Source organism: Peromyscus leucopus, chromosome 20 (genome assembly GCF_004664715.2).
Source record: "Peromyscus leucopus breed LL Stock chromosome 20, UCI_PerLeu_2.1, whole genome shotgun sequence".
Classification (NCBI taxonomy): Eukaryota; Metazoa; Chordata; class Mammalia; order Rodentia; family Cricetidae; genus Peromyscus; species Peromyscus leucopus.
In genome coordinates, this window is record NC_051080.1 from 40786746 (window position 1) to 40810341 (window position 23596).

The 23596-nt window shown below is 38.5% G+C and overlaps 1 protein-coding gene across 3 annotated transcripts in view; it reads left to right on the forward strand.

The window, feature by feature from the left end:
- The window catches only part of Cpq (carboxypeptidase Q), a 434594-nt gene that overhangs the window by 93179 nt on the left and 317819 nt on the right, over window positions 1-23596 (forward strand). For all 3 annotated transcript variants that reach the window (XM_028893764.2, XM_028893762.2, XM_037197721.1), the window contains exon 2: window positions 2625-3078. In XM_028893764.2, the coding sequence (XP_028749597.1) occupies window positions 2646-3078 (433 nt within the window). In that variant the 5' untranslated portion in view covers window positions 2625-2645. The remainder of the gene's footprint in view (window positions 1-2624; window positions 3079-23596) is intronic.

The window sequence follows — 23596 nt, forward strand, 5'->3', positions numbered from 1 at the left end:
AACGTATATAAACAATTATAAGAAAGAAAAGCAGCCACAATGCAGAGTTGCCATACTTTTCACAATTCTTAAGTATTATAGCAAGTTTTTATTTCTAGAGCTTGTTTGTGAAGGAGGAAAGGCCACTCTCATACTCTAAGGAAGCTAATACCTAGAGAGATATGAAAAGGTACAGAATGACTACATAGGATCTAGCAATTGAAGGTGTAGTGTTACCATTTATCATACTTTGTTTTGAGGGTCGAGAGACAAATTTATACACAAACATAGATGCCAACATCAGTTATGATGGAAGCACAGATAATGTAAACGGCTTGGGGGTTTGGTTGGATAGGGCTCCATGTTATTTTTAAAACATTCTCACTGAAGAGTGAGTGGAGGTATTTTGCAGGAGAATGGAAGTAAGGTGAGGAGAAGAGAGTTGCAATATAAGAGAATCAATTTAAGTATTGACCCTAAGTCCTGAAATATTGGGAATTTGAAGAATAGTGTAAAACTGAATGGAGCTATAGCATTGTTGACCTTAATACTACATTAAGTATTAAAGACAAATAAATGAAGTTAATCATGTATTTTAAGTAATCCAGCATATCTGGAATACTTTTGTTCTCACATTTACATCTTTAAAATCAAAGTAGTCATATACTTTTAAACCTGCAAAATAAAACTATTTCAGCTTGGACTAGCTACATTTCAAATACTGCATGTCTACAAGATTAGAAATATATGTATAAGGGCAAGAAGAGGTAGAAGAAGAGGAGGAGGGAGGAAGAGCAAGACAGACAGATAAGCAGAGAGATGAAGGGATGAAGAAAGGCAATTTAAAGAGGTTGTTGGTGCCATTTTTAAAAGTTATTGTCAGTTGAATTTGAAATGTATCTGTATAACACTTTATGTTTCCAAGATCTGTGGTATAGGACTAGCTTTCAGGTTTTGAATGCTTTGCAGACCAATATCTTTGTAAAATGAGGTAACAATGAATTAGATAAAGGTAAGGAAATAAAAAACACTTTTTTGTTAGATTTGAAAAACCTTGTCTTCGTCTCTTTTGTGCTTTGTAACACAATACCATAGACTATGCAATTAGTAATAAACAGAAATTTATAGGCTCACTGATTTGGAGGCTGGAAAATCTGATAAAGTGTTTTTGTTGTTGTTTAACAACATAATACAAGGTGATGTGGCAGAAGGACATGAGAGACTGTGAAGAGAAGGTTATACAGAGCCTACTCCTGTGACAAAACATCGGTTCATTCAGGGGGGTTCATTAAGTAGGACTTCAAGACCTAAACTTAAAGGTCTCACTACCCAATAACTCTACTGATGCCAATTAAACATTGATATGTCTCTTGGAAGGGCCAGTCAAGCCACAAGATATGCACAATTTAAAAGGTGTCTAACTCGATATTATCCAAACTTTCCACCATGATACTAATTCTGTTTGAGCTGTGTGGTGTGGAAGCCACTAGTCACATGTGCCTACTAAGTACTTGAAAAATGCCTGGAATGACTTGGAACTAAATTTTAAATTGTATTTAATGTTAATTAAGTTAAAATGAGCCCATGGGACAGTTGGCTCCCACACTGAGCTGCACTAGGTACACTCATTCTCAGTCTCCGTGTTACTCTGTGGACCCGAACTCCTTGCAGTGCTAAGTGAGCAGCACCGTTTAGCACAGCGCTTAGAACTGGAAAAACTTTATGTATTCCCAGCTTCTTAGTCTGTCTGTGCTAATACACTTTATTTGTAAAGGTCGTGAGAGTGTGCCTCCAGAAGTGAGGCCACTAGGAGAATTAAATGTAATAACAAGAGCAATGTACTGAGGACAATGCCTGATACATAGCAATTATTACAAAAATGCGTTATGTTGTTTTTATTACTATCATGTCAGTGATGGGTATCACAGAGCTAAAGACTAACAAATCTCTCTTTGTTTCTGCATTTGTTTTAGTTCTCTGCTTCTAAAAGCATATCACAGTTCCTGGAATATAGCTGAATAAATATTGTTGAAAAGAATCAGGTATTTTTAGTGGAAATGGGATTAGGAAATGTACTGAGAAAAAAATGACATCTGAGATGACCTCAAAGGTCAAGTTGTTCAGGTAAAGAAGAAAGCTCATTTGGGCAGAGGGGAGATGCACCCCAAGCTGCATAGTGCTCCATTAAGAGAGAAGATGGACCTCCAGTTGAGTAGTGCTCCATTTAGAGGGAAGATGGACCTCCAGTTGAGTAGTGCTCCACTAAGAGGAAAGATGGACCTCCAGTTGAGTAGTGCTCCATTAAGAGGGAGGGGTAGGCAGCATCGCTTTTACCATGCTTCTTCCCTTTCTCCTCCCTCCCTCTCTCTGTCTCTCTCTGTATGTGTATCTGTCTATCTATCTGTCTGTCTGTCCTTTAGTAATGAGTGATTCTATAGGTTTGATACACACCACCCTATTAATAAAGCCAATTGTTCTTCGACTTGTCTATTCCTAGGAACTATATTGCTTGAATATGATGGGGAATGTCGGATGATGGTTGGAAAAGGCAGAGGAATGCTGCTTGAAAAGCAGGCCATGGTTTATGGGCAGATGCCTGTGAGGTTCTTTTTTCCTAAAATATGTTTCTTATTTATTTCTCTCAGGAAGAAGAACAACTGGAAATAATGAAGTTCCCTTTCTTCGTGTTTGTTGGTGTTGCTCACCTTTTATCCCTGAACTCTGGAAAAGCTATATACAAGAATGACATTTCTCAGAGAACATTTCAAGAAATAAAAAATGAAATAGCCAGCTATGAAGATGTTGCTAAAGCAATTATCAACCTTGCTGTTTATGGTAAATACCAGAACCGGTCCTATGAGCGTTTGGGACTTCTAGTTGATACTGTTGGGCCCAGACTGAGTGGCTCTAAGAACCTAGAGAAAGCCATCCAAATCATGTACCAAAACCTACAGCAAGATGGTCTGGAGAATGTCCACCTGGAGCCAGTCAAAGTACCCCACTGGGAGAGGGGAGAAGAATCTGCAGTGATGCTGCTGCCTAGAATTCACAAGATGGCTATTTTGGGTCTTGGCAGCAGCATTGGGACTCCCCTAGGAGGTACTCTTTGTTATTTCAATTGGCTATCCTCTTTAATCTAGTCCTGCTTCTCTCCTTCTTTCCCCCTCTTTACCTGGTTTTGACATATAGATTTCATGTAAGCTAGGCTAGTATTGAATTCACTATGTACCCAAGGGTGACCTCCTGAGGGCTGGGGTCACAGGTGTGTCCCCACACCTGCTTCCTGTGCTGCTAAGGCTCCATGCTTGCTGAGCAAGCACTCTTCTAGCTGTGCTACACCCGTGGTTCCACTCTTATAATCTTAAACAACACATCCACTGGCACGACTGATTATGATATGCATGATTTATACTGTGGGAAAATGTAACCATTTTCCATTAGATTTCTTAGTGAGTTCTCAACTCATATTGTTTTACTTCCATCTTCCTTCTTTTTTCCCCCTATTTCTTCCATTCTCTTAAGAAAGAAACTATGATGGGTGACTTTTTAAATAAGGTATTATCAACTCTCAGGCTTCAGCTTTACTCAGCCCTTATAATGCCTGGACATGGATATATAGCCAGTTAGCAGTCACCTACCAGTAACACTTGAATGTATTTATGGATTAATTTCCTGTGGCAGAGAAAGTATTTTGTATTCTTTTGAGTTTCTCTTATGTCAAGACCAAGCAGAAACATAGCTTATTTGAAAAAGATTTATCTACTATAAATAATATCTATCCATTAGAAACATAGTGTAATGATTTTTAGTATATTCACAGACTTATTCAATTCAAGAACATTTGGACTGTAGAACATAATCTGAATGTTGAGCATGTAATCCCTCTCTCCCCTAGACCTCATAATGAGAGCTGCTGCACCTTCATATGGCTCAGGAAATCAAAGCAATGAACAAAATCACTATTGAATTTGATTACATCAGAATCAAGAAGTTATATTTATGGCCAGTGAGACAGCTCAATAGGTAGAGGCCCCTAGGAACAGCCCAAACACCTTAGCTCCATCCCTGGGTGCCACAAGACTGCAGGAGAAAATAAAACTACAGAGTTGTCCTCTGACCCAGGAAACTTGGTGGTTTTTTCAGAGACCTGGGAGCTAAAGAGCTGATTGTATAGATTCCATTTTGGGTTAAATTGCCTGGGAACCAGGAATGCTGAAAATAAGAAAAATTGATGTCTCATCTGAATCAGTCAGTGTTGATTCAGTTGTTGCATGATGCTAGTCCAAATTGTTCAGTTCAAATGTTAATCTTTTCTGGGAACATCCTCACTAACACACACAGAAGTAATGTTCAGTCTGCTCTCTAGGCATTCTGTGGCCTCGTCAAGTTGAAAAGATACAAATTCTTAATCATTTCAATTGCTAGATAGGTGGCAAAGCTAGATAGGTCACTTTTGAACTGTAGGGAGAGATGGCGTGGGTGACAGTGGTGGCGTGGGTGATGACAATGATGGCATGAGTGACAGGTGAATGGAAGGCAGTGTATGAATAGGATGAAAACCTAGGACAGGGTCGGATGGGTCACAGTTGGGGAAATTTTCTACACATTTACAAATAAAGTCATTTCCAGAGAGCATCTCCTTGACTGTATGACAAATGTGTGGGGAAAGAGAAAGACCTGAGAGGGTCCAGATTTTAAGGGGCCAGTAGTTTGGATTTGGCCTCAGAAATGGAGGAGCAAATAAGTTAAAATAATAATTAATATCTTCTGGATATAATAGGTGAAATTAAAAGAATCAAAGACTATAAAGTGTTTTAAGTTTGAGTTACTAGAGAAATGAAGTGATACTCTAGAAAGTGGAAGACTGGGGAAGAAACTGGCTGGAGACAGAAAGTGATGACTATAGGTTTAGACACACTGACACACTGAGGCTAATTTCATAGAAGGCAGTCACATCTTCTTACACAGTGACACCAAACGTCACAAAGTGTCAACAGTGAGCCACTCTGATTCTACCTGCTGGGAGTATCTTGCTTCCTTCAGTTTAATTCTACAAATCCATCAATGTCTTCCACCTGGTCTGTCAAACAAATGTACTGAGTTTGATAACAGTAAGGGCTGTCCAAGTTCTGTTTCCCCATTCCTGAAGACAGTACCGGTCAAGTGACAGGTTCAGCAGTGTGCTACTGCATTGACATTATTGTGTTCCCAAGACAGGGTCCGATGGTGGCAACACAGAGAGTCAGATGAGGAGCATGGTAAGCAATATGGGAACCAGGAGAAGTAGAGTGATTCTGCATGGTAATCACATAAGCTTTCAGAGACATGGCAATTAAGAAAGAAAGATTCACATATAACAAACTTTGTTGTTGTTGCTGCTTTGTTCGTTAGATAAGAAACAAGAAAAGCAAAGACAAATGAGTGTGAGTATGCAAGATGTACTTGTCTAATGATGACAAGCAGGTTTATATTGAGGAGAGATGAGTGGATAGCAACAAGCCCAAAAGGTACAAAAATAGACTATAAAACTACCAAGGCCATCACATATATTTCTAGAAACTATTTTTAGAGCAGGAAAGACAAGAGCAGTATTATATGGTAATTTAATCCAGAAATTTTAATAAAAGCACAGAGAACTAGGAACTAAAAGTTTTGAGTTTTAATCTTTAATAATATGACCAAGATCATTATAAAAATTCTCTGAACATCTTGAGTAAGTTTCTATGTTGTTTACTGTTAATGATTCTGATTATCTGAGAATTTTCTTTTTTGGTAAATGTCTAGATTTTTAATTCTTGAAAAATCTAACAAATCAAATAACAGTTCATATTCTGCTCACATAGACATAAGTTAAATAGTTTCTAGACTTACCTTCATGGGAAAGTGTGGACCTCAGTGCCCACTAATAGACTCTCAAAAACCATCTGTCTGCCTGTTAGGCTATCAGACTATGGTCCAAATGACTTTAAAGCTAACAGGCTTTTAGTTATAGAAAAAATTATTTATGTTTTTATAAAGATATAGCTTGCTACATTGTCCTGCTTTTGAAACTTACATTTCAAGTACTTTTTTGTGTGTGTGCTTAATTTGAGTGAAATTACTACAAAACATTCAGTGCTTTGTTTTCTAAGACATTCTTAGAACAGGACAGTCATCCTCAGGCTGAAGTGTGGCTGTATTTTTAATACCTAAAGCATCTATAAGAAAGCAGGCTGAGCATACCATGATGAGCAAGCAAGTAAACAACAGCATGCCCCTATGGCCTCTGCATCAGCTTTTGCCTCTAGGTTCCTGCCTTGTTTGAGTTCCAGTCCTGGCTTCCTCCAATGATGAACAGTGATACGGCAGTGTGATCCACATAAAACATTTCCTGTACAACTTGCTTTTTTGGTCATGGTGTTTCGTTGAAACATTAGAAACCCTAACTAAGACAAGTTGGTACCAGGATTGTGGAGTATTGCTGTGACAATGACCATGTTATTTTGTGGAGGACTGTGGAAGGACTTTGGAACTTTGTGCAAGAAAAACCAAGAAAAGTTCAATGCTCGGTGAGCTCTTCTGTGGAGCTTGGAAGAAGAATGTAGAGAGCAATGCATAAGGTGGGGGCCTGGCTTGTGAAGTTCCAGCTGGAAGTTTAAGCACTCTGTCAGGGCCATTGTTATTTTGAATAAAGATTCTGTGGTTCTTGGTAGCAAGGGCTGACAAATCAGCCATGATTAACAAGATCCCAGAACTACTAAATTGAAATCTTTGATTTGTTGGGATACTCGATTCTGGTCAACTGGAGCTGAGAAATTAGTGGTGATTAAGAAGAGACCAGCATCACTGAAGTAAAATCTTCTGGAAGTCTTTCCTGAAAATCAGCACACAGAAGCTGTGTTCCAGATGTGGCCAAGATTGTTCCTTGCACTGGCACCTGGACTTGGTAGTGCAAGAGTCACACAGGTGGCACTGGTTTGAAGGCATGAGAGGATCATGAATAGCAGCTGAGGCCTGGCACTGTGAAGGGCCAGGAGAGGCCATTGGTGAAGGAAGGTGCAGCCTCAGCAGCAGGTGAAGGCCCAGGACTGACAGGGTCATGCAAAGAAGTTGAGACTTGGCACCATGAACTTAGCCTATGAGAGGCTATTGGTGAAAGTGAAACCCAGCTGCGGCAGCATTTGTCGATGTTAGTACTATGGGATGACCACCAAGAACAGCAGCAGCAGTGGAGCCAGCCAGAGCTTAGAAGACAAGCTGTGTGTGCTCTAGGGGACAGAGCTGGAGAAATGGCCCACGCCCCTCGGAGGAGCAGAGGAGATCGTGAGTGAATCCCAGATAGTTGGATCTTGATTTATTTATACTGTAGGAGTTTGGTTTTGCTTTGTTCAGATTGTGACTGTGCCCTGGTTCTTCCTGTTGGAAAAAGTGCTTAATTTGCTTTTGATTTTATAGGAGTCCACAGTTGAGAGGCTGAATTTTTTAAAGAAACTATACATTTTAAAAGACACTGGATTCTTTTAAAAAAGAGACTGAATTGTAAAGTGTTTGTATTTGTAAAGGCTTTTGAAATTGTGGGACTTTTTAAATTAATTAAATCTATTTATTTATTTATTTCTTACTTATTTTACATCCCAACCACAATTTAGCCCCCCTTCTGCTCTCACTTCCTCTTCCCACCTCCCCTCTGCCTGCCCCAATCCCCCCTTTCTAGTCATTTCTTTCCATATTCTTCCCCTCCATCCACCCGACTCCTGATCTCTCATGTTCCCACCCTTACCTGTCCCAGTCCACCCACAAGATCTCTTCTATTTCCCCTTCCCAGGGAGATCTGAGCATCTCCCTGTCTTAAGCCCTCCTTGTTACCTAGTCTCTCTGGGTCTGTGGATTGTAGCATGGTTATCCTTTACTTTACAGCTAATACCTACTTATAAGTGAGTACATACCATCTTTATCTTTCTGGGTCCGGGTTACCTCACTAGATATTTTTCTAGTTCAATCCATTTGCCTTCAAATTTCCTCATGTCATAGTTTTTAACAGCTGTGTAATACTCCATTTTGAAAATGTACCACATTTTCTTTGTCCATTCTTCAGTTGAGGGACATCTAGGTTATTTCCAGGTTCTGATTATTACAAATAAAGCTGCTATGAATGTAAGTTGAGCAAGTGTCCTTGTGGTATTATTGAGCATCATTTGGGTATATGCCTAAGAGTGTAAAGCTGGGTCTTGAGGCAGATTGATTCCCGATTTTCTGAGAAACCGCCATACTGATTTCCAGAGTGGCTGTACAAGTTTGCACTCCCACCAGCAGTACAGGAGTGTTCCTCTTACTCCACATCCTCTCCAGCATAAGCTGTCATCTGTGTTTTTGATCTTAGCCATTCTGACAGATGGACTCTCAGAATTGTTTTGATTTGCATTTCTCTGATGGCTAAGGATGATGAACATTTAAGTGTTTTTCAGGCATTTGAGAGTCTTCTGTTGAGAATTCTGTTTAATCTGTACCCCATTTTTTAATTGGATTAATTCTTTTTTGATATCTAGTTTCTTGAGTTCTTTATATATTTTGGAGATCAGCCCACTGTTGGATGTGGAATTGGTGAAGATCTTTTCTCATTCTGTAGCCTGTTGTTTTGTCCTGTTGACTGCGTCCTTTGCCTTACAGCAGCTTTTCAGTTTCATGAAGTCCCATTTATTAATTGTTGATCTTAGTGTCTGTACCACTGGTGTCTTTTTCTGGAAGTTGTCTCCTATGTCAATGTGTTCAAGGCTATTCCCCACTTTCTCTTCTATCAAGTTCAGTGTAACTGGATTTATGCTGAGGTTTTTGATCCACTTGGACTTGAGTTTTGTGCATGACAATAGATATGGATCTATTTGCATTCTTCTACAAGCAGACATCCAGTTATGCCAGAACTATTTGTTGAACATGTTTTACTTTTTTCATTTCATAATTTTGGCTTCTTTGTTGAAAATCAGGTGTTCATAGGTGTGTGGAAAAATTGTGGGACATTTAAAGTTTTACATTTTAAATGTAAGGTATTGGGGATAACATGTTTTTGTGTCAAATTGACAAGGAATGCATTGTGCTGGTCAGTTTTATGTCAACTTGACACAAGCTAGAAGTCACTAGAGAGGAGGGAGCCTCATTTGAAAAAAAAAAACTGCCTCACTAAGATGGGGCTATATATAAGCAGGCCTGTAGGGTATTTTCTTAATTAGTAATTGATGGGGAGGACCCGGCCCATTGTGGTAGGACTGCCCCAGTCTGGTGGTCCTGGCTTCTGTTAGAAAGCAGGCTTCACAAGCCATGAGGAGCAAACCAGGAAGCAGCACCCCTTTCTCGGCCTCTGCATCAGCTCCTGTTTCCATGTGCTTGCCCTGTTTGAGTTCTTGTCCTGACTTCCTTTGAGGATGAACAGTGATATGGCAGTGTACTCCAAATAAATCCTGCCCTCTCCAATTGCTTTTTCAGTCATGGTGTTTCACTGCAGCAATAGAAACCCTAAGACAGGAGCTAAGTTAGAATTTAGAATTGGGGATCAGTGTAGGCACAAAACCAGCACAAATTTAATTAATTTGCTGCAATGTGGACTGGTGATACTGGTTCAGTGTTTGTCTTCTTACATCTTGGTGATGTCATAGAGCCTCACTGTACTCCCCTCCCTGAATTATTTATTTACTGAAGGTCTAATAAAATCAAGACCACTTTAAGTCTTTAGAAAACTTTTTAAACTTGACTAGGGGAAGTAGAACCTGTAGGTACCACGGCAGAGATGAGTTGCTGTCACGAGTTTAGAGACCTAGACATGCAAGCAAGCACATCCTGAAAAACCCCTTCATAGTATCTAAAGAGACTTGTATGTGAATATTTATTATACCATTGTTTGTAAAAATCAGAAATCATTATCACAGAAGAGTGGTATATAAACCAGACTAATACAGTGAAATACTAGAAAATAGTAAAAATGGGTGAACTAGGGTTACATATATCAGCATAAGACAATGCTGAATTTTAAAAAGTGAGTTCAGGGGTTATAGATATAGTATCGTAACATTTATATTATGATGAAAATATGCAAAGACTATATTTATATATGGTGAAAGTTTTAATATGCATATTTTGAACATTTCATTTAGAGAAAACAAACAGCAGGAAAAGGAAGAGATACAGTAAAGCATCAGAGATTTGTGTCCTATTGATGTATATTTAAGGAAAAACTCAGAAATAATGAGGGTAAAACACAGAATTCCAGGACTCTGAGGTATGTTCTATGCTGTCATTTCTTTTATGATTGACACATCATGATTCTATAAAATGCAAAATCAGGGAAAGGAGTATTAATGTGTTACTGCTATCAAGAGAAGTTTTTGCAATGAGGGAGAAATAGTCTTTACCACCCCTCTGATCTGTGGCTCTCTGTAGCTTTAGCCAGAGAAGATATGTATCAGCCTGTCATATAGAAGCATATGGACATTCTTTTCTACCTGCACAGTGGGTCCTCTTCATTCTTTCTACTGAACTTTGTGCAGTTTCTGATACTGCCATCTCACAAAACTCTTGCTTCATGAAGGAAAACATAACCATAGTCTCCCTAAGACTCTATCTTAAAACCATTATTCTAGAATTTATAGGATGAGTTTTAGATAGCACACTATGAATACCAGTTGTGCTTAGACCCAGACCCATTGTGAGAGGTGAAGGACCCTCAAAGAAGAGCACACTTACTATGGCCCTGGTCAGAGTTGGGACTTGATGCTGTTGCTGCTCTTCCAAGTTACTGTACAAACATCTGCATCCTGATGATGTAAACATTTTCATTTGTATTATATTTAGTTTAAACAAACTCACTGTTAACTCATTGGTCACTTTAGGAAGGTTGGAAAGATGATAACCAAAGTATATTTTATGAAAAAAAATGACATGAGGTTCTTTTTAAAGTTCTTAAAGTCTTTTTGAGTCAAAGAGAGAAAACTAAGGTCCACAGCATAGTGAGGTGGGGGTTGGTGGCTGAACTGTAGCTAGCAGGTATGGTTCAGCTCTCAGGAGAGTTTGCTATGGCATCACAGGAGCCGAGATACACAGATCACACTAAGTCCTTTGATTGCTTACATCATCAAGTTTGGCTTATAGCCTTCTCTCAAAAATGGAGGCTTTCTCCATGTTTTCTCTTCCTGTCTCTCCCTATAGAGAAAGAACCAGGGATCTTGCTCTAAAAATTTCTAGGAGTGACTCAGGACAAAAATCCCTCTGATTCAAGTACCAGGTCTTCAGGAGGAAAGAGGTCCTCATATCAACTATGTACAATTAAATAGGGCTGTGCATACCTGCTTATTCATGCATGGTGCCCATAGAACATGCACAGAGCCAAGGTACTAAAATTTACATAGAAGTCCTTCTGTTTCTACATGATTTCCTGGTGGTAAAGATTCTTAACTTCCCTTAGTCAGTTCCTTATCCTAACATGCAATAATACCCAGACTCTCATCAGAGTGAGGATTAGCCATTATCTGCCCGATAGAGTCCACATCTCTACAAGCTTGTGCACAGTGTTGGCCCAGGGGTGTCACTCAGGACAACATTATGGAGCTGTTATAAGATCAAGGAATGAATTTACTTTACATGCTTCAGGTAGGCTTGTAAATTTGTACTATTAATGCAAGGTGTATGCAGTGGGTAGGACATTCCAGAAGTGCTTTGAAGTGTTTGATTAAAATTATTCATGAGAATCAAGAATTATTGTTCCAATATACTTAACTTATTGTCATGTCATTCAGACACTAAATCAATTGCCAGCCTGCCTATGAAAACAAGTATCTTATTTATTTCTGGATCATCTGTAGTATTAATAGAGCACACTGTACCCAAAATGTTAAAGTGCACACCAAGTGTGACTTAGCATAGAAATCTTATGACATGGCATCCAGTTTCTTTAAGGATGCTAAAAATAGAATGTAATTGCACCTCATTTTAGAATCTGTTAATGTAATTTGGGATATTGCAAGTTTAAGTTAATAAAACTTGCAAAATAAAGTAAGAGATCTGATAGATGTCTGTTGATATCTTTAGCTGAAACTTTGTTAGACTAAGAATTTCACAACACCTGAGATTTGTTTTGCCTACTCTTAATATGTGAACTGCAGGGGCTGAGGAAATGGCTCAGTTGGACCTGAGTTGAGATCCCTAACACCCACCTGGAAAACTGAGCATGGCCATTTGCACCTGTGGTCCTAGCACTGGGGACAAAAGCCAGGATGGCTCCTGCGGCTTGCGGGCCAGCAAGGCTAGCAGGATCCATGAGCTCTAAGTTGATTGAAAGAAGCTTTCTCAATAAATGTGGTGGAGACCAGTTGAGGAAGATGCTTGACATTAATTTGCAAACTCACTTACATGCACACACATTTGCACCTACCTATACACATATGTAGCTAGAGTTTTTCTCTCCGGGTCCCACCAAGCCCCAGCAATTCCATAGCCCACTTATAAAATAAACATACAGACGCTTATATTATTTAAACTGCTCAGCCATTAGCTCAGGCCTAGCATTGTCTAGCTCTTACTCTTATACTCAGTCCATTTCTGTTAATCTATGTCACCATGTGTTCTGTGGCTTTACCTGCTGCCTTTACATGATGTTCCCTGGACGGCAGGCTGGCATCTCCTCCAGACTTCCACCTCTCAGCCTCTCCTCTCTGTTGTCCTGCCTATCCCATACTTTCTGACTGGCTATTGGCCAATCAGCATTTTATTTATTCACAACATACAGGACATCCCACAACACACATATGCCATACAACCCTGAACCATAGCATTATCTGTAGGATATTTTTCTAGTACTACATGAACACTTTCTTATTCTAAAATATTTACCTTGATTTATGAAAAGATAGAGATTGGCTCTTGTTATAGGGAAAGCATAATTAGGCACATACATTTTGAGGTACATTAACAATTAATCAAAATTCTATTGTATATAATGTGCCTATTTTCAGATATAAGGTAAAAAATGAGGACTGACAAGGAAACACAAAAGATACTGACATATTTCACTAATATAGCAGATTATGCAAATATTTATATTTATGAGATGAATTATAATATAAAGGAAACATTTCTCTATACTATAATCATCTTAGTAAATGAACTCTATTTCAAGATCATTTAATCCCATGTTCTAATCTTGATAAGCAATTTAAAACAATTTGCTGACTTGTTCGTTTAAGTTTTCAAATAATATATCAAGGGCCACTAATTTGTGGAGCATATATAGATGTTTATCCAAATGTGTTTCTGGTTAGTATGTGAAAAAGTTTAGGGAATAAGTCCAATGCTTCTGCTTATTTATTTAACATAAATTGGAGTTTCCCATGAGTGACTATAAAAATCAGAGGAAGTAGAAAGTGAGTGGAACCTGAATATAAATGAAATGTCTCTTTATGGGCTTTATTTAGAAATCCACATTAGTGACTCTGATAGTTGGAATATTAACCTAATAACTTTCCTTCTTGGTAGATTATTATTTTCATATGAGATTATGTATTCTCATAAGACAATTCTCCTTGGAGTTCCCAAAGCAAAATATTGCATTTTTACTAAATGAGTTTTTCACATTTAAGAAAGTGACTTTATTATATATTTTCCCATGGCTATTTTTCTGTTCAACCCTCTTCTTCTAAACAAAAGCAGATTCAGAACTTCTTAGAAATTTGCCTGCTTCCTAATTGTTTGGTGTCCACACTGGGTTGTAATGCCACAGAAACAATGTTATCCAGCCATTCATCTTTAACTGCATTTGAGTTTATGTGAATTTTTAAAAGGATGAAAGCACCTTCAGAAATGATATTTAGTAAACAGAATGTTATTAACTTACAGAGCTATTTATGTTGTCTCAATGCAGAATAGAGACCTTTACTTTTGACAGCAAAAATGAGTATTGCTTGAAGGACAGAAACATTAGTGCAATTGGGAAGTGGACTTTTGCTCTCAGATTTTTTGGAGTAGCTTAAGTGTAAACACAAAACTGGATAAAGGCAGTTGAATTAGGGAAAGATGGAGCACCAAGGGTAGCTTTTTAGGTAATAAATCCTTGAAAGCAGGGCAGTCATCACCAGTCTTTGTAAGATCCTTGTGGTTCCTGGTACAGGACCATGCAGGGAAGAAAGGGTGCTGTTGCTACTTGGACAGCTAAGAGACAAAGGAGAGGTTGATGTTAGAAGTGCTGAGCCTGTGAAACTCTCTTCCCTCAAGCTTGCTGGCATCCAGATTCCTGATCATAGCTTATTTCCAATCTGTAGGAGAAACTGATTTCTTGTTTTAATGAAAAGTTCAAATGTTTGGTGTCTGGTCTGGCAGCAACCTGTGACCTCCTGTAGAGTGGGAAGCTTCTTTCTCTGGCCTTGGGCCCATGGGGTTAAGTCAGAAGGATGTGGCTCTAAAATAATCTGGGATTTCTTTTTGTGAATTTCCTACTCGGTGGCCACAGTTCCTTTCTCTCAGCAACAATATGAAGGATCCACACACCCTAGCACAAAGGGTAGAGACCTTTCAGGACCTACTTCTAATCTAAGAGTATACTTCATCATTTTCCAATTTGATCCTCAATTGGTGGGAAGCAGAGAACAAGCTTGAATGAACTGAGACCTGGGAAGTTCTAGATGTTAGTGCCCATATCACCAGCAAACTCTGGTTCTGTCCACACTGAAAGTCATTGCACGGTGTAGAGAGCAACACTTGTTTAGATGACTATCTATAGTAAGTATGACATTTCTTCATGTGAGGCATCATTTTACTTAAATATCTGAGTATATCCCTTGAGTGGACATTATTTTGAAAGCAAAACACAAAAGGCAGGCAGGGAGGAGCTCAGTGGGGCTCTCAGCACTGATTACTACCATCTAGTGTTTAGTGCTACACTGAGTCCTACGGAATTACCAGGTAAACCAGGGCCTAAGTTATCAGTCAGTTACCAGTCAGCCTGGCCTCTAAAGGAGAAATGGGTAGGAATGGATAAGAGTATATCTCCCTGACACTGAAACCTCTAATAGCCCTCGGCCTATCAAATACCAGAGAATACGTCCCATACCATTCTAGAAAATTCTCTGGCATTCTACAAGGACCCTAGGCAGTGTGAGGTCTGTTGGTGACTGGCTTTATATTTTCACATCTGGGCAGGACAAATCCTTTCAGGGATTGTATGTACCTTCTCTGGATTCCTCAGCATTGGGATTGCACCCAATCCCAATGTGCAATGTGTGATTTAATTGTTTTATTTCTCTCATCTCATTTATGTTACTTCAGGCTAAGAGATGAGTTGTGCTTATTTTTTAATTCCCTTTAGGACATACCCAAGTATTGAGGACTTCTTGAATGAATAACACATTTTTAGATTTTATTTTATTCATTTACCTTAGGCAAGGCTGATACCAGAAAACCCAATTTCAGATAAGTTAGGATTTAATTTTTTTAATGGACAGAAAAATCAATCAGTTGGTTTCCTTAAGGTCTATTTATTCCTACGGTCAGTGGAACGTGAGCCTAAAGGGCTAGTTATCACCAAGACTGGAGTTATTAATGCTGTGAAGGCAACAAAGGGAATCTCTGTTTCTGATTGTTTTGGAAACAACATTCTTTCCACTAAAAGGGTCAGAGACTGGGAAGCCGATGGCTTTGGCACAAAATGGATGCTCCAGAGGGGCTCTTAGAGTTAGAAAAGTTGAAGGAAGCAATCTATTGGCTTGGAAATATTAGTTACACATACCAAAGATTAATATATTGATCTGACTCCAGATGCTAGCAATTCCCCAAATCATACCCTTACACACATATTATTTCAATAAATGACTTTTGAGCCATCATATTTTTTTCACTCAGTGGAGACTTTTTATCAAGCACCTGCTATATGCCAGTCAGGGTACAGGTGATACACAGAGTGATGCTCTGTGCTGCAGCTGAGGACTGTGCACTCTGTGGTCTGTACTGCTATAACAGGCCACATTAATACTTTTGGTATGCGATGTCACTGGGACCATGTTGGTGTACATGGTCCGTATTGCCCCCACTCCCCTTGGAGGCCATAATGATGTCGATGATCTGTGCAACCAACCAACAGAGACCATGTGGATGTTTCTGTTCTGTGCTTCCACTGGAAACTGTGGAAGTCCATGATTCATGCTGCTGCCGGATGTTCTGGGCAAGGAAGCTTCTTTTGCAGTGGTATTTACTGAAGACTCATAAATGAGAATGAAAGACATTCAAGGCTTCTGTGACAACCTCCCCACTCCCCAAACAGAAGCAGTACAGACAGGAAGCCATTGAAGAGAGTCCTTAAAAATTGTGATAACAATGCTGAAGTATAGCTCTTTACAATTGATGGTTTCTGGCGTGCACATGTGGTGGCGGGGGGTGGGGTGGGGGGTGGAGGGGCTCACTTATTTTTACGGGGCTGCACTGGAAGCCTGACCAGGCTTCAGTGAGTATATGGGCAACACACACACACACACACACACACACACACACACACACACACACACATCACCTGGTTGCTGGCATCAGGGCCTCACAGTCCTCACTGGCTTCCTGGGATACCTTGCATGAAATAAAAAGATAAATCCTAAAGGAAGCAATGGATTTTTAAAGAAATGATATATCATACAATAGAATAGAACTGTATACCTTGACAATAAGAAATAAAGCTCCAGTGCTAAAATGCTGATGAATGTCAGGGTCATGGTTAAGTGGATGAATAGTTGTCAGGGGTTGGGGCACAGATGGTCAGTGATTTCCAATGGCCCTTGTTTGTCTTAAGGGTGTTAAAATGTTCCAAGATTGGGAGTAGTGATGGCTTCTTAGCTCTAAGTAGACAAAAAGGCACACATAAGTGAATATATACATATACACATACATGTGTGTGTATGTATGTGTATATATCTATGAACAGCCTATATATATGAACACAGTCTCAATAAAACTATGTTTTTAAAATGGGAAATGGGGAGAGAAATGGAAAAAGCAGGTCTTTCAGACATTTGGCCAGCTGAAGAAAGTAGAGAACAGGAGGTTTGGGAGGAGGTGGGTTTTTTCTGTTGATTCTCTAATTCATATAGCAGTTTGACACGTACTCTCTTCATGCTAACATTGTTGATATACTTTTCTTTTGTATAAAGACACTAAATGAAGTTTGGAGAATTAAAATTTAGGTGATTCAACAATAAGATAAACCCTTAGAAGAAAAATGAGTGATTAAGATCAGGCATTATAAAATAACACAATTGAGGGGGGGGACTATATCACTAAGATTGGGAGGAAGAAAAACAAGATAAACATGGACATGTTTTAGATTCTCTGGCCCAGAGGTTCTCATAGTCTAAATCACAGTTTTAGTACTGTTTACATTCCTTAGTTACATCTCTCATTTTTGCTGGATCAAACTCAGGGCCTTGTGCAAACTACGCAAGTGTAGTACTATTGAGCTTCACATCCAGCCCTGGCTTTTATTCTTTTGTCAGCAAATATACTAAGCTAATTAATTGTATTTTAATTTTTTTTAGGACAGCGAATATTTGTTTCATTTAGTTCCTTCTATGTATCTGGGTATATGACTACCAGCTTGCCTGTGTTGGGCAATAGCACTCCAAGAAAAATTGGGGCTCATTAGCAGTCAACCATTAGTAGAAAGGGGGTGACTGGTTCAGACACTGTCCTGTCCTTTGTCTCAGTGTCTGATATTAACTATAATGTCAGTATGCTGCCCTGCCTTTAATTGCCAGCATAGACTGCACAGTCAGTCATGCCAAGAGTGTGGCTAATCCATCCTTCAACAGATTCAGTTCCTGTCAAACTCTTTCATTTGTTCTTTGTGCTCCTTTCCCCATTTCAGTTTCTCAGATAATCCAGGGAAAGCTCTTGTTCTAAGGTATTTTTACACTTCTACCGCTTTTGTAAAATATGTCAAGCTCTCACCATCTTGGTGTAGTCTTGCTTTCCAGTTGGCCACACCATGCTCAAGCCTGTGTCTCCTTTACTCCAATCTGTGAAATCAAATATTTTCTTCTCAATTCGTTCTTTTAAAATTTTGTTTATTAGTGTTCACAGAGACCAAATTGACTTAGAGCTGGAATTACAGGTAGTTATGAGCCACCTAACATGGGTGATAGGAATTGAACTTGGATCCTCTGGAAGAGCAGTATGTGTCCTTAAATGCTGAAAGAAATGATTTTTTTTTTAAATTTCTGTGTTTGTGTCTGTGTGAATACATGGCACTGTGTATGAGCACTCATGGAGGCCTGAAGAGGGTGACAGGCCCTTTGGAGCTGGATGTACAGGCATTTGTGCGCCTCCAGATATGGATGCTGGGAGCCAAATGGGTCATTTGGAAGAGCAGCAAGCACTCTTAACTGGTGAGCCTTCTCTCCAGCCTGATGATATTTTTTTTCCTGTGAAAATTCTCTTATATAGCTCCCTGTGTGGCCTCCTGCCTAGAAGGTTTCACTACACAGTGTCTTTTTAAAACACATTTGTAGAAGAATTTCTAAATGGTCTTATTAAATAAAAAACATAGAGCCAGATATAGGGGTGAAAGCCTTAGATCAGGGAAACAGGGAAAGCCAACAGCTAACTTTACCTCACCAACTCTGCAGTTTCCAAATGTGAGTTACTTCCTGTCTACACACATCTATATTGCCTTGCTATTCTGCCATCTTATTTGCTCTCTCCATTCAGCTACATCACTTTCTCTTCCTACACAGCTCTGTTGCTTCCTGTCTGTCTGTACAGACCTCCAGACATCTATGATTAACTAGTGTTGGAATTTAAGGCTTATGCTACCACACCTGGCTCTGTTTCCAGTATGGTCTTGAACAGACAGATCTCTGCCTGCCAAGTGATAGGATTAAGGGCATGTGCTACTGCTGCCTGACTTATTTGTTTACTTATAATGATTGGCCTTTTCCCTCTGATCTCCAGGCAAACTTTATTTATTAAGGCACAAATAAAACATCACCACATTTCAGCACAAATAAAATATCACCACACACTTCTTAAAAGCTCATTCAGCAAACATTTTGAGACATACTGTTTATAATATGTTACTCTTTCCTGTACTATGGAACACATCCAATTCTCTCTCAAATAAAAACAATAGTTTCTATAATTAACATGTAAAATTGTATGTATAAGTTTATAGTATAAAAGATGATGTTTTGATATTTATATGCACTGTAGAATTGATAAATGAAGCTATTTGACATGTGTATTACTTACCTCTTTTAGTACTAAGAACATTTAACTTTCAACCATTTTCAGGTATACAAAGTATTTTTAACTATAGTCAACATGATGTATAGTAGGTATTTGAACTGACTATAACTGAAATTCTATGTGTGTTGATCAACATTTTCCTAATGCTATCTATGATGCTGAGTTTTAATTGTCAATTTGACATGCTCTAGAATCATCCTGGAAGAGAGTCTCAATGAGGGATTGCCTAGGTTAGGTTAGCCACTGGGAATTACCTTGATACATTAATCCAGGTGGGAAAATTCACCCACTGTGAATGGCATTGTCGGCTGCATGGGAGATTCTGGATTGTGTAGGTATGGAAAGACAGCAGAGCACAGGTTAATTAATTTCTCACTGCTCTTGACTGTGAATGAACACACACAACTGTCTGTGTCAGGTTCCTGCTTCCTTGAGTTCCCTATATTCATGGACTGTAAACTGGAGTTGTTTTTGTCAGGGTATTTTTATCACAGCAATAGGAAAAGAAACAGATACACCCCCACTCTTGGTAATAACTATTTTATTCTCTATAAGGTCCACCTTTATAGATTATATATGTAAATGATATTATGTGGTGTTTCTTTCTTCATGATCTTCAGTTTTATTCATGTTGACACAAATGGCAAAAAATCCTTCTTTATCAAGTGTAGGCATTGCACATGTTTTAATCCATATATATGATTGACACTGATCCTATTCTCATGTCTTGGCTACTGTGAACAGAGTAATAGTCCACATGAGAATGAAGTGTCTGCTAGATGCATGATTTCATATCCTCAGAATATACTGAGGTGTTGAATTTCTGAATCCTGAATAGTATGGTAGTTCTGCAGTTTTGATGTTGTTGTTATTGAAAAATCTCAACGCTGTTTTCCATAATGACTCTACTAGATCGCCTTCCCTCAAAGTGTTCAAGGGTTCATTTTTCTGTACATTCTCCTAAATGTAAATTCTAATTCTTTTTTGTTCTTTTATTGAAAGTAGATTTTTTTTAGATAATATATTCTGATTATGGTTTTCTCGCTTCTACAACCCCTCCCAGGTTCTCCTTATTTCCAAAAAATAATAATAAAATAAAAGAGACAAAACAAAAATAAACAGAAGAAAAGAGCCTAAGAAAAAGCACATGAAACACATGTAGATACAGAAACACACATATTGGCACACACAGGAATCCCATTAAAAACAAAACAAAACAAAACAAAAAACAGACAACAAAAAACAAAACCTATAAGCTCTGATAGAGCATTGAGACAAAGAACCTCCATCTCCTGCTGGATATGGGACCTTCTCTTAAGAGTGGCATGTATATTCAGTGAGACTTTGTTGGAGAAAACTAGTTTTTCCTTTGAGTAGTTATCAATTGGGTTAAAGCCTTGTGTCTACATTCCCTCTCAGAGCAGGGCCCCATCTGGCTTAGACCCATGCAGGCTTTGTGCATGTTACACAGTCTCTGAGAGTTAACTGCGTGGGGGTGTCTGACTTTTCTTTAAACTTTCTTGTTCCTACTCACGCTATCTTACCACATTGTAGCCACAGTTCACTTCCTTCAGTAATTCAGAAAGTAGTCTTGCCTTGTAGGCAGTAGTATGCTGGCCTCCTTTCCTCTGTTCATAGGTCTCAGCTTAAACATCTCCCTGGAGAGGTCTTCCCCATTCCGTAATCCAAAGGTGACTTCTGCTTCCCTCATTTTTCAGTTTTCCAGAAAACCCAAAATTATAGAAGCTTACCCAAAGTTGAATTTTCATCCTTTGTCATGTAAAATTCTAAATACCTCTGTTGCATGGTTTTAGTAATCTAAAATCTACCTCATGGTCCAAGGTGGCTTCTTTTATTCTCATTTAAAAGACCAGGAAAGAGTAAAGACATATCCTCTCCAGTGCTACAGAGTTGAGAGTTAGGTCCTCCACATACCTTTAAAAATTATAAATGGTAGTATTCTGAGCAAGATTTAAATGCTTTATTAGAGGTAGAAAAAGAAAATTGTTATGGAGGACACTGAACAATGCTGTCCTCATAGCTTATACGCATACTGCTTATCGGCTTTTGTCTATTGTTATAGAACATGGTATGCTCTTTGTTATGACACACAAAATGATTTTCTTACAGGAAATTTGTACCTAGGTGGCTGGCTTGTCTTCTTATGATGGCTGCTCAATTTTGTGCCTGATTATGCTTTATTTTTCAGGTAGTTCACATCTGAGCTTATTGTCCTATACAACAGCTGCACAAACTTTATGACATGTGTTTTTCCATAACAGTAACCATAGCATTATTTTATTTTACTATACCCTTTGTCTCTTGTTTACTTTTAGTTTATTCAGTGTGTTTTGTCTAAGACTTTTAAAATTATTTTAGTTTTAAGTCTGAAAATAAGTAAGCAAGATACAAGTATAAATAAATAAAATATCTTGCATTTAATGAAGATAATAAGTGACTATATCATGGGGGCTGTCTGAAGATCAAATGCCTTAGTAAAGTGTTTAGGACTATGTCTCCTGTACCATCACACCTATATAGAGGTTAATTTTATTATTATTATTATTATTATTATGAAATATTTATTGAGATGACTGAAGAGACAGCCTGTTAAATAATACTCTTAAACTATGCTACGTGAAAAAAATGGTGAAAATGTCTAATACCACACAGTAACAATTCATTCTAGGTCTGCATATTATAAGCTATATATCAGCTAATAAGTAACATTGCTCTGGGCAAGATAAAGTAATTGCAAAGTATGTTGGTCTCAGAGCTTTTAAACAATTGGCTATAGCTACTATTTAGGCGTCTTATAGCTGAAATGTGTGGATGGCGAAGCAAATGAGGATTTGATCACCAGAACTATTATGATTCTTTCCTTATTTTACCAATAGAGACAAAGGGTCTCCATCTGAGTTTGAGTCATAAAACTACAAGTAATCTGACAGTGAAATAGATCAATTTCAGTTTCCATATCACTCTATTTGCTGATAGGGCAGTAATGATTTCTACTAAGGCTTACATGATACCCGACCAGAGTATGCCTACAATAAGTATATCTATTATTATTATTATTATTATTATTATTACATTTTATGAAAAACCTAAGTAAACAAGTACCTTTACCTCCTAGATTTATATTAAGGCTATACAGATCTGATACTTTTACCTTTTAAATATTTGGAAAACCTACCCAACAATCTGATGAAAAATGTGCCAATGCTTTGGATTTTGCTTTTTCATCTTAAGATTGTATATAGAATAGTGATTTTAAAATATAGTCTAGGGATAAAAATGAGGCCACACTGGTTCTTGGGAACGTTGCCCACTGGCAGCCCCAGCACCCTTAGGTTTCCACTACCACAGAGTCCGTGCTTGTGTTTCTGGTAAGGATTGATACATTACTAATGTTCTTGAGTTGAAGTCTGGTTTTCATTAATTGATACCTCATCAGAAACTTCTTATTCTCTTTGTGGAATTCAGTTGTTAGGGATAATGGTCTGAGAGGTCCTTTATCCTGCCAAACTGGATCATGAACAATATGAGCAATTTAATTAAACACAAATATACTACATTCAGAATATGGGAAAGTTTTGTTGTGTCACATATTGTGATAATATAGAGATATCCCCATGTGGCCATCTGCTGTTTGCTACCCATGATCCCCTTCTCGTATTGGGAACGCAGTTCTGCCTAGTCCCCACCATTGGTTTAGGTGGGACTGTCTCTTAATCCAAGTCTAGGCATGTATGAGGCTGAAGGTGATGAGCACAGCCAATCTCTGTGGCCAAAGTGTTGGATTTATCCTTGATTCTTGAACAGATTTGTTATCTGGAGCTCCAAGAAGCTTCTGCCAGCTTTGCTGTGGAAGCTGCTACAAAGATCCTTCTCTCTTGAGGTAGCATGAGAAAAATGGGGGAACTTGAACCCACACAGACATTGAAGACAAAGGTGTCACTGGAAAGGTCGACACCAGGAAGGAAATGCCTGAAACTATGCTAACCATGGGCCACACAAAGCCAAAACATTCCCACGCACATGAAATATGTTTTCTATCATTTGCAAGTATGCAAATAGATAGTATGTGATAGCTACAACTCAGGTATTACCATCATTCTAGAGTATTTATTCATTTCTGCAATAAAACTTCTCCTAGAAATTTTAAAAAATATTTTTGAAACAAAATTGAATAGGCAACTATTTACTGGGGTCAATCTGACCTGGATTTAAAAACAAGCATCACCACTTCCAGTCTGGAAAGATCCTTGAATTCTTTTTGCCCACCTATTTTCTTGCCTATTAAATGGGCTGCACGTCCTTCCTCCTTTTTGCTGTCTCCATCCTTTGTAATGGTTTGTCTCATTTACAAGGTATGGGC